Source organism: Lactuca sativa, chromosome 5, assembly GCF_002870075.4.
Source record: "Lactuca sativa cultivar Salinas chromosome 5, Lsat_Salinas_v11, whole genome shotgun sequence".
Taxonomy (NCBI): Eukaryota; Viridiplantae; Streptophyta; class Magnoliopsida; order Asterales; family Asteraceae; genus Lactuca; species Lactuca sativa.
This window is the reverse complement of record NC_056627.2, coordinates 213,924,538-213,936,545: the sequence shown is the minus strand read 5'-3', so window position 1 is coordinate 213,936,545 and position 12,008 is coordinate 213,924,538. Positions and strand designations below refer to the sequence as shown.

At 27.8% G+C, this 12,008-nt stretch overlaps 1 protein-coding gene across 1 annotated transcript; it reads right to left on the bottom strand.

Annotated features, from left to right (window-relative positions):
* Positions 1-1,960: 1,960 nt before the first annotated feature.
* Positions 1,961-11,599, bottom strand: LOC111913846 (3-hydroxyisobutyryl-CoA hydrolase 1). The gene is made up of 14 exons (XM_023909557.3): positions 11,386-11,599; positions 9,362-9,403; positions 7,327-7,407; positions 7,187-7,255; positions 6,606-6,669; positions 6,364-6,527; positions 5,761-5,845; positions 5,418-5,503; positions 5,177-5,310; positions 3,309-3,369; positions 2,805-2,903; positions 2,627-2,728; positions 2,500-2,541; positions 1,961-2,324 (listed from the first exon to the last, which is right to left on the bottom strand). Exons 2-14 carry the CDS (start codon positions 9,392-9,394, stop codon positions 2,181-2,183), a joined length of 1,164 nt encoding a protein of 387 aa, XP_023765325.1. The 5' UTR covers positions 9,395-9,403; positions 11,386-11,599; the 3' UTR covers positions 1,961-2,180.
* Positions 11,600-12,008: the final 409 nt, after the last annotated feature.

Here is a 12,008-nt window from a genome sequence, read left to right as displayed (position 1 = left end):
ATGCACTCCAACTGTTTGATGAAATGCATGAACTAAATTACCACGTTATATTCATATATGAATATGTTTTCTCAGTATATGATTATTAAAACAAAAAAACAAATATGCAAGTCTGTATGTTATTCATATGTGAATAACATATAAAAATTATATATATTTGTGAAAATACATTGTAATATTCATATGTGAATATATTGTGTAATATTCATATGTGAATGTACTCTGTAATATTCATAAGTGAATATATCATCTAATATTCACAAATGAATATACTATGTAATATTCACTTGTGATATACCATGTAATACTATGTAATATTCAGATATGAAAATATTATCTAATATTCATAAGTGAATATACCATCTAATATTCACAAGTGAATATACTATGTAATATTCATAAGTGAATGTATCGTCTAATATTAAATATGAATATACTATGTTTATTATATGTTATATTCATATATGAATGATACTTAAATTGTAAAAAAAAAAAAAATTAATCATAGTTTTTATTCATAACTGAATAACGAATGTACTGTAGTAAAAACCTGATTCATTTTTATTCACTTATGAATAACGATAGCTGAAAATATAAAAAAAATAAATTTTTTATTTTATCTTAAAACTATATCAATATGGATGTCTATCTGTAAAGAATAAAAAAATCATGAATTTTGGTATATTTAAAATCATTTTTCGATAAAAATAGCTTTTTAAAAATTAAAAAAAAAACGAAAAAACTATGTTTTTGTATATATTAAGATAATGATTAGCATAGTTTAAGGAAACATGTTTTGTTGAAAAACACATGTTTATTCATTTCCCATTTCTGCTGGTACGACGGAGGCTTTTGCGGCAAAAATAAATAAGTGGCTGAGAATGATTCCTCCATTCTCAACTTTTTTTTTCTCAATTGAACCCTCCTCTCTCTCTCTCTCTCTCTCTCTCTATATATATATATATATATATATATATATATATATATATATATATATATATATATATATATACAGTGGCGAAGCTAGAAATTTTTATACGGGGATACAAATTTTATCAATAAATATTATATATAGTTATCATATTTTGGGCATTAAAAAACATAATATAATCTCTTTATCTAGGGGTATAATAACATAGAACATGTTTACAAATAATTTTTTTTATATACATAAAACAATTTGTTGGGGGTGCTGTAGTACCCCCAACGCCCCATCTAGCTCCGCCACTATATATATATATATATATATATATATATATATATATATATATATATATATATATATATATATATATATATATATATATATATATATATAAAAGTCATTTTCATAAAACACAGAATTTTAACATTAAGGAAAAAAAAATTGTGTTGCCGTAAACAAATTATTTTGTTTTAAGTATCCTCTTAAATATTTAAAATATTTAGTCAGGTATAAATTCTAGATTTTGACGCATTTAATTTGGTTAGGCAAAGTATCCAGGATTAAGCAACACTTTATGGAGCTGAAATAATACTTTCTAGACCAAAAACGCATGTTTCTTAATTATAGGCAACCTTTCTAGAACAATGGCATCATTTGGTGAATTTTCATCATCTTCTTGATCATCCCCTTTACGATTTTATAATCACACAAAACACAATGAGATTCTTATAATAAAATATGATTCACATTTTGGTTTAATCATTATTAAAACAAAATGAGATTATCGGAAAAATTAGGAACAAGAAATAAATTGTTTTGCTCTAAAGAGGTAGTTAAGTGTATACTAAAACATATTTGATATGTTTTCATACTAAAGCATTGGCTACATATCAAATGTCTACAAAATATTGGTCAAACCAAATGCAAAGTTTGGAACCCCGCTTTGAGCATGCTCAGCAGAATTTCAATGCAAAACAAAAAGAATGTCAAATTAAAACACATGTTTGTTTCTTTCAAATTCTTTATATGACAACCTAAAAATCAAATACCAATCGATAAAATAAGACCATTTACATTTCAAAGTTTGAATGGTCTCTCATAACCTAATATTATTTCAATAACTTGAAACCACTTGCAGAATGCATTATTAACGATGAGACTAATGAGATATTATTTATTATAGTTTGTGATAAGCCAACCATATTAAGCTCTAAAGCAACAACAAATAAATCATACAGAAAACGAGTCCTTTGTTCTAGAGTTTTGATGTCATGGCTTTGGCTTTATCATATCGAAGTGGAAGTCGTAAAGGAAACCAATCATCGTCTTCGGTGAAAGATCTTAAAAAACACTTGGCCACCATTTCGTCACTAACTTCCTCTAGTTTTGAGGGTACCCACTATCAACATAAACTAAATGTTAGTGATGTCTTTAATTAATAAATTTTCACCATGAGTTCAACATGATTGTTAGCATGAAGTTTTGTATTAACAACCACAATGTTCAGATAAATATCAATCGCATCAAAATTTAGTAGAGTAGACTGATCGACTTCACTTTATAGCAACGTTTACCTGTGGTTTCTTATCTTTCTCAATCAAAATAGCTCTTGATCCCTATATAAAGAACATTCTAAGCACATGAGTTTAATTGATATCAAGCATGTGATCATTCAAAATTATGTGTGAAATATAAAGCAACCTCATAGAAGTCATTGCTAACTGTTCGACGTAAAATATGTGAGATAGCAATGTATTCGGTGTCTAGACATTGCTCGATGTTTTGGGATCGACCTTGTCTAATCTGTCATGGAAATTAAATATTTATATCGTAAATTTAGAATTCATAATGAAATTGTTGTAATCTTTACATTACTTACTATTCGTAAGAAAATCTTGAGACACAGTGGAGATGCGAATCTCATCGATCTTATTGCATTGTGAATCCACTTCTCTTGTACTTGGATAGCCAAGTGCTCCTAGAATTGAATGTATCCATACATCAAGATGTTACGTTTTTGAAATATAAAGGGCTAAATGCGAATCTATGCAACCATTTTTCATCCTATTACCAATTTATGCAACACTATATATATATATATATATATATATATATATATATATATATATATATATATATATATATATATATATATATATATATATATACTTTTTACCAATTTATGTAATAATATTTTAATTTGTTATACGTTTATTCTATATTGTTCATATCTTACCAAATTATGCTTAAACTGATGAATGTTTAGTAACAAATTGAAATGTGTTTTCATAATCCATGTCAAAAAATTTATTTATGTTTTATAAATTGGTAAACATATGAAAAATGATTACAAAAATAGGCTTTTAACCCTAAAGAAACTTACCAGTGAGTATAATATTTCTTCACATGATTTTCTCGAGAAGCATTGATTGATCATGTCGAGTCTGGTCACATCAAATTTAATCAAAAGAAAAAGAAAGAGATCCGGATATAATATGGTTATTGATTTTTAATGATCATCAATATATGTGGAAAAATCATGACTTGGTCTGAGGGGTTGGTTAAACGCCATAATGCATTTAGGCGAACGGTATATTTTTATGTTGATCAAAACATGATGACAGGTTCATGTTGTGTTAAGTTATCCAAACTTTTTCTCTACTTTGTTGAATTTTATAAAACATTTAATATATTAAATGTGATTATGAAATTTATATCGTAAAAGTAAATATTCTTTTTATAAAAATAAAGTTGACAACATTTGAATATCCAACTTTTTATAGATATTGACTTATCAGGGCAATGACACATCTGGATAACTTCTTTTTTATAAACATCTAGGTAATTACATATGGATAACTTTTTTTATATACATCCAAAAAGTTTGTTACTTGGATATTTATAAAATAAAATAAAAAAGTTACCCATATGTGAACAAAATGAAAAGCTAATTACTCTAATTTGCTTTTTTATTAAGGTTGTCGATCATAATCTTTGCAATATTAATAGATCCAATTAAATTTCCTTAAAACAATATTTATGACCATTTATGAACATCTAAATTGGCCATGACATGTTGAGAGTTGTTTGGGTAACATAATTATTAAATAACTTTATATATAAGACAAGAGCAACGATATCGATGTAGATAATAATTTTTTTTATTTTTTATATTTTAAATTTCTATAATATATAGAGCAAACTTCATTGAAGATGGTATTTTATTTTATGTTATTGGTTTCAATTTCTTATACTTTTAGTCTCTAGTAAATTTTAATTTTTATATTTAATATCTTAAATAGTAAAATTTTATAAAATGATGATGTGTTTTTTCCCTGTCAAATCTGGAGTTTTTTTTTTTTTTATCAAAGTAGTATATTTTAAAAAGATATTTACCAAAATGGTATGGTTGTAAATATGTTAACCTTTTAGGTTAAATTTTATACTAAATCAAAATTAGAAGGTAAAATAAAAAAGAAGGAAAAATGAATTATTAAGTTAATCATTTTTTCGTTTTGTTAACATTTAGGTGATTTTTTTTACATATTTAGGTAACGAACTTATTGTTGGAAATGTTCACATACAACCATTATGACTTGCTGTAGTTTTCTACGTCAAGTCATAATGATCACGTGTATACATTTCCAACAAGTTCGTTAGTTAGATGTTTAAAAAAAACAAAGTTACTCAGATTTGAACAAATAAAAAATATAATTACTCTCATAAGTCAATTTTCCAACTTTTTATTCATTTACCCATGTAATCAAGTTTCTTTTAGCTGATAATTTTGTATACCCATTTGACACGTTAGCACAAAATAATGGTTAAATGTAGTATTGACAAAGTTCTTTCATTTAATTGTTATTATATATAACATGTTTTTTCATTTATTCGGATAATAAGATTATACTTCCAAATATCGACCCAATTATAACAATATAATCAATAAGCGAAGCTGCATTCACTGTTATACATGAGTAAATTTTTTAAATACATGTTTTAATAAAAAATGAGAATAAGCCCTATAATTTCGCAAACTTTCATATTTCAAGTTTTTACAGAAATAATGTTGAAAACTAATATAGTATTGTAATTAAAAATATATTAAATTAAATTATCATAAGAAATAATAAAATAAAAATAGGTTGTTATATATCTCTTGCATTTATCCATGTATAGCATAATCAAATCCATAAATATTAAGTAAATTAGTCCCAATTGGCACATTTTGATGAAGAAATATTTGTGTACCTAGTAATAACACTCTCTGGCTTGACCTTTACTTCTTGTGCAAACTTGTTAATAATCATGGAAATTGTTGTTACACTTGTTGCATCTGATGAAGCAACCATTTTTTCGAGAGCCTTCTCCATTGATTGTATATTCTGCAAAAATTGGTAAGTATATGTAATAATCGAGAACACATTTGTGTTAATTAAGTGTGCCCATTTGTATAAAAATGCCATTCAACACATTTAAGAGAGGGGAGTACCTGAGATGGGACAAAATGAGTTGCAAGCCCCATGGCAACCATCTCAGCTCCATCTAATCGAGCGCCTGTTAATCCAATATATTCTCCTACACACATACCCTTGATCATTCATGCTCGTTTATGGTAGTGGAACAAATCATAAAATAAACTGTCCATTGTTTTACATATATAAACCGAATAGGTTTTACTATTTATCTATAGTGTTCTATTAAATAAGTTTTTTGTATGCCATGTTAAAAATATTTTTAAAGGATATTTTTAACTACTTCTTTAGAGAGGGACCACTAATATGGGGTCGTCCTCTATATAAGTAAATGACAATGTACCATTAAGATGAGTTTACCAAAAGATCCAGGAAGTCGCGATAGAAAATAAGATGCACCAACATCAGGAAACAATCCAATTGATGCTTCGGGCATGGCGAATATCTACATCAATGTTATAAAAACCGCAACTTACATGATAAACATCCAACTTATCAAAAAAAAAAAAAAAAACATGTAGGGCGTGTTTGGCAAAAGTAGTTGTTAGTAGGAAACGGGTAGCGGGTAGCTAGTAGCGTGTAGCAGGTAGCTGGTAGTGAAAAGTTGTAGCTTTTATTTGTCATATGAATATTTGGCAAAAGTAGCTGAAAGCTTTTAAAAGATATAAAATTATATAAAAAGACAATTAATTAAAATAAATAAATATATAAATATATTTTTAAGGGTAATTATGGAAATTAATTTCAAAAGCTCAGAGCGTTTTGTTAAACGCTACATGAAGTAGCTTTTAGAATCGGAGCGTTTTGTTAAAACAAAAAGCAAAACGATCGTACTGTCAAACAAAGTTTTTTGTTTAAACTGTAGCGTTTTATCAAAAGGTAAAAACTAGAAGCTTCCAAACGCTTCCAAAAACTCAGTGCAAAACAAGCCCGTAGCTACCAAAAAAAGAAGAAGATAAATACCGTATTCTCAGTAACAATTCTAAATGTTGAATGTATCGATATTCCAACACCTCCTCCCATAACACTTCCATCTAGAATTGCAACCATTGGCTTCTTATATGTTGCAAGTAGGTAGTCCAAACAAAATTCTTTCCTATAGTAGCTCGTTCCGAAACTCCAATGTCCTTTTTTCAAAATAAAATTAACGACATGGTCTTAGTTACATTTATTCTTGTTCGTAAGCATTAATATACGTCCCTTACCATAAGCTACAAATTTAGAGGCAGATACGAGATCACCACCAACACAAAATACTTTACCATTTGCCTGCACATGAAGATGATGAGTTGAAAAATTAAACACTCATCAAGTAATTAATAGTACTACATAATAAAAATATCTTACACTTTTTTGTTAAATAAAGGGTTGAATGGGTTGAAAGGGTCTAAATGATCACATTATCACTTTATTAAACAACTTACATTACTAAATTTCTTTCTAATAGGTGTAGAAAAACTAAGTTGTTGTGGTTAGATGATATTTTTTTTGTAATGAGTATTTTCTAACGTCTAGTTGGTTTTTCAATAAAATTCCGTCGTTCAAAAAAAAACTAATTAGGTTATTATTTTAGCAACAAGTTTTTCTGCAATACTTTAACATAATTGTTGATCATTGGGAAATTGCATAGAAATGCATTTAATAAAAATTACATTCAAGCAATGAACTTTCAAAAAGCAATTTAATCATACATAAATTGAATGCATATTATCCAACGTATCTTATGCGACAATTTGCCATCTCTAGGTTTCGTAGATCTTTAAAATCCCGAAATTATTTTTAGTACCTTTAGAACAATAAGCTTAACCATTGGATCATTCTCGTATGTTCTCAGTTTTTCGGATATTTTTCCCAACTGCAATCAATTTGATAAAAGTAAGCAATTCAGAAGAATATTACTTTCACCATATTGTGGTTTTACAATACCATCTTATAGGTGAGGACATTTAGTTTTGTTGATCTGTTAAGTACTACTTTTCTTGCCCCCAAGATTTCCTCAAATAGCACCTGCAAAAATCATAAAATTTCTAGCTTTATCATACTATAGTTTTTCCTACACATAATCTTTATGTAAACATATATTTTTCACAAAGTTTTTGATTAATACTTATCAAGGTTATTTACAACCCAACACCAAAACTAAATTTTTACACCAAACAATGTGTCAATTATACCCAACACTATTGCTTACATCATTTTGGTGTTAATGAACAACAAATCTAAATAAACTTGAATGTTTAGCTTAGTTGGTTAAATTGTGATAGGCCTTTAGAATAAGCAAAAGAGACGTGCGTTCCAGACATAGAAATGGAAGTGTAGCGGTTTCGACCGATGTTTTTCCATTAGGATTATTCATTATTCATATAAAACCAAATTGTCAAATTGAATAATTTAGATGGAGCTGCACAGGGCCGGTCCTGAAAAATGAAATATTCTTAAAGGCCTAAGACGAACAAGAAAAAAAAAGGTCCTTATCTTTATTATAATTTTATATTTTTAAATAAAAATATATAATGAAAAAAATTGGGCCCTATGCAGCTGCCCACTTTACCCCCTCTAAACCCCCCATGGAAGTGCATTGTCTGGATAGTAATATTTTATGATTGGTTTAGACCAAAACCAAACTATTAATGCAGATTTCAAATTGGTTTTATCATTAAAATAAGAAAAGAATTAAACAAAATAACATTGTCTTAATTATTTGTTTTTAATACGTACATACATTATGTATTAATGTATTATAATTGCTTTTTTAATTACACAAGAAGGCATCAAGATTCAATACCCAAGTAAAAAAAAAGGCCTTAATATATTTGCAAAATATTGTTTTCTAATTGATAGTTATTTAACTACAGGTGAACAAAATCTAGTGAACAAAATCCAAACCGCAAACTGAAAAACTAATAAATAAAAATGGAACATAAAATCCATTTATTTTAGGAATTAGAAAACCACAAAAAAAAATACATTTAACTTAATTGTTACTCAAGATACTATCGTCTCATCAATATATTTTTTTTTTATATTTAACTCAAAAGTCATAACTAAACAATTTATTTTTCTTATTATTACAGTTGACTAGGGTCATAGATAACTCAGTGGTTTCAAAATCCGAATTTTACAAATATAGTCCTTATGTTTCATACATTATAGAAAGGTCTCATGTTTGGTAAACTTATAGAAATGATAATTTGCATGTATTTTAATAAAATTACATGAAAGGTTGTATTTTATAAACTTTAAAAACTTACCGGAAAAGCAATAAGTTCAAAGTTCAAAATTTATAGACCTTGATATTTACAAATTACAAATACAACCTTTTGTATCAGTTTATTAAAATACATTAGATTGCTATTTATATTACACGAAACGAACATATTTACTGTTCGTTTAGTTAAACCAACGAACATAAATAGTGATCTCTTTCGTTCAATTATGTTCGTTAACGTTCGTTTATATTCGTTCATTTAAGTTCCTTTTTTTGTTCATCTATGTTCAATTGTGTTTGATTACATTTATGTTCATATATGTTTAATTATTATTATTTTTTTTATCTCCGTTTGTTTATGTTTGTTCGTTTAGCATGTTTACGAATATAAACGAACGAACATCAACAACGTCATTTGTTAAACGAACAAACATGAACTATAAAATTCGTTCATTTATCCATTCGTGTTCGTTTATTTGATCGACTAACTTAAACGAACGAGCAGGAATAAGCCCCTCTTCGTATTCGTTCGGTTTGTTTACAGCTCTTCTCAACGCATATTTTAACCCCTTAAACACTAAACAATAATAACGCTCATAAATAGTAATACAATCATTATACAAATTGTGTAAACATATATAAATATTCATCAACTTTCCAGTATATAAATTAGACCGATTACATGATGTATTGTTGTAAAACACAAAATCGAGACCTATGGACAAAAAGAAGTAAAGAGCGAGAGAATTGTACCTGTTCAGTTTCTGAACGGGTGGAGAGAGCCATGGGCGATAGCTGCAACTTCAAAGGATGAAGATATTAAGAAATATTGGAGATTTTTGGTACAGATATAAATAATACAGTGTTGAGCAATAAATACAAAAATATGGTACAAACAGTTAATGGCTATTAGGTCTTAAAACACAAAGTGTAACAAACAGTCCTTGAGTTTAACTTGTTTGATGATGTAGTCTATATTAAATTTCAGCAGTTGCATGTGTTAGGATACGAAATTGGCATAATAATAAAAGTGCATCTTCAGTTTCACCTTTATATTGTGACATTAATATTTTGCCCAAAATAAACGTGTACATGTTGAGTTTGTTTTCAAGAGACGTGTTGTTGAATCCTATTTGTTTTCAAACAATTTATGTTAAAAACATATCGAAAATATTATACTACAAAACTTGAATGTGCGACCTCAAACGAATTTTTCTGCATGCTCGATGACTGATTAATTAACTCCAACTAAATTGAAGTTATGCTCATTGAAATTTGCTTTGTTTTATAGTGTTTTTTTTTTTTTTTGCACGTTTTAATACATGACTCGACCAATAAAATTATCAAATTCTTTTCTTTTTAGAAGAGTTTGCTGCCCCACATAAGAGAAAAAACACACCACGTTGATACATTAAAATGCCTCGTGAATTTATTCAATCTTTTTGTCTATATCACTATATATATGATATATCGTGCATTGGGTTTGATTCAAGTACTTTTACTTTATTGAAGGATCGTGTCTGATATTATATGGCTAAAATTTACTTCAGCTTTTATAAATATTAAAGCACGTCGTAAATTTTATGAATATTTCAACAACAAATGACACATAATCATTAGATTAGAGGGAACGGTGTTGTGTTACATTTTACCACAATTATTATTATTATTATTATTATTATTATTATTATTATTATTGCATGTCACTTAATAATAACATTGGGAGTGGTGATGTGTCTTAGCATGCTGCATGACTTTCTTTTAAATCGTTATTAATTTTATTAATTTTGATTATGTTTTTTAACAACTAATAATTAAAAACATAAACATTTTAATATTAAAATAAATTACAAAACATCGCTTAATACTAAAGTTAAAGGACGACTTAAAACATAAAAGCATGACTTCAAACATAAAATCAAAAAACATGACTTAATAACTAGAAACCGACTTAATACATAAAAAAACAATGAAAGATAACTAAAACAAATGGTCTTTCTTCAAGAATTGGTATGCCAATTTATCTGTGGATGACACAATAAGATCGAGATTGTCAATCGTCCAAAGATAATTGGTCAAATGGTGATGAATATCGGAATGGATAAAGAATCCTCATTCTTTGTGTAAATTCTAGACCACCATATACTAGTGGTTGTGTCTTAGGGACAACTTGATTCTCGTCGTAGTCATATATAGTGTTTCCTTCATCTTCTAGTATCATATTATATTATGTAATATCATACACGTACATCACCTCGGTCATAGTATCTACTTCACGGAACATTAATGGTTTAGCAAGTATTTGCCAAATCTCGTCTAGTGCATCAAGGTGGGTCCATATGCCAATATATGAAGTACAAATGTAAATTTTTGAATTGGATGAGGAAGTTGATGATGGTGATGATGACGATGATATTTTTATAAAATGATGGAGGTTTGGAGAGATGTAATGAGAATTATGTATGTTGAAATGTGAAGGTTTAAGTGTGTATTTATAGTTGTTGGAAGAAATTTTGACAATTTGAATTTTATAAAAAGAACGACTAGTTTTAAAAAAATGGTTTCAACTGAATAAAAAGGTTGGTTTTTTAATAAAAAAGATTGGAATTTGATTAAAAGCATGTCAAATGGTCAAATGAAAGGTTTTGAACATACTAACACATAACATATGGTAGAGGAAGCATATTATAGTTTTCTAGTCAAATTTTTAAACTTAACCTTCAAGGATCCTATGTTCATATTATTATTGTAACGACATGACATTTAAGGTTACATACCTCTTTATAGGCAAAAGATCTCCTTTCTTGCAATCTTGTTCTTGCCACTTTGATTGGATGCCAATGATCCAAACCAAAATCCCTCTAATGGAATCTCACATAAGAACACGAACTAAGCAACAAGACAACTCCTTGGAGAGGGGAGGAAAACTGCCAAAACACAAACCCTAATAGGGTTGTTCTTGCGTTAGATTTGGAGAGACAAGATGGGAGGGACCGAATTTCCAGCTAAGGGATTGAGCAATTAGGGACTGATCCTAAAGCTCCCTATTTATAAGCATACATTTGCTTAATGCCAAAGCAATCGCCTTTTTGCTGAAGTTGCCCTTAAATTGTTCTAATTAGTTAAGCCTTTTAATTAATTAACATGCAGTCCATGTAATTAATTAATTCCTAATTCTAAAATCAATTCTAATTAATTTATCACAAGATGAAAATTTAATAAACTAATTTGTCCAAATTTCTTTTTGTCATTTATTTGCTCAATTATATCTTAAAGGTAACACAAAAGAACCATGTTATTATTAGAAATATTAATAATACTTATGATCTTGGACACTAGTTCCAAAAGTCTCGTACTAGGACCGTTGATTAACTATATAAGGTCTAATGCTTTCAAATAA

Bases quoted from the DNA above. Each gene is read 5' to 3' on its own strand.
- LOC111913846 (XM_023909557.3), bottom strand. From the start codon at position 9,394: ATGGCTCTCTCCACCCGTTCAGAAACTGAACAG. The intron at 7,256-7,326 runs GTATTGTAAAAC...AATTGATTGCAG, and splicing joins ATGTCCTCACCTATAAGATG to TTGGGAAAAATATCCGAAAA. The intron at 2,325-2,499 runs GTAAACGTTGCT...TTATGTTGATAG, and splicing joins AGAAAGATAAGAAACCACAG to TGGGTACCCTCAAAACTAGA.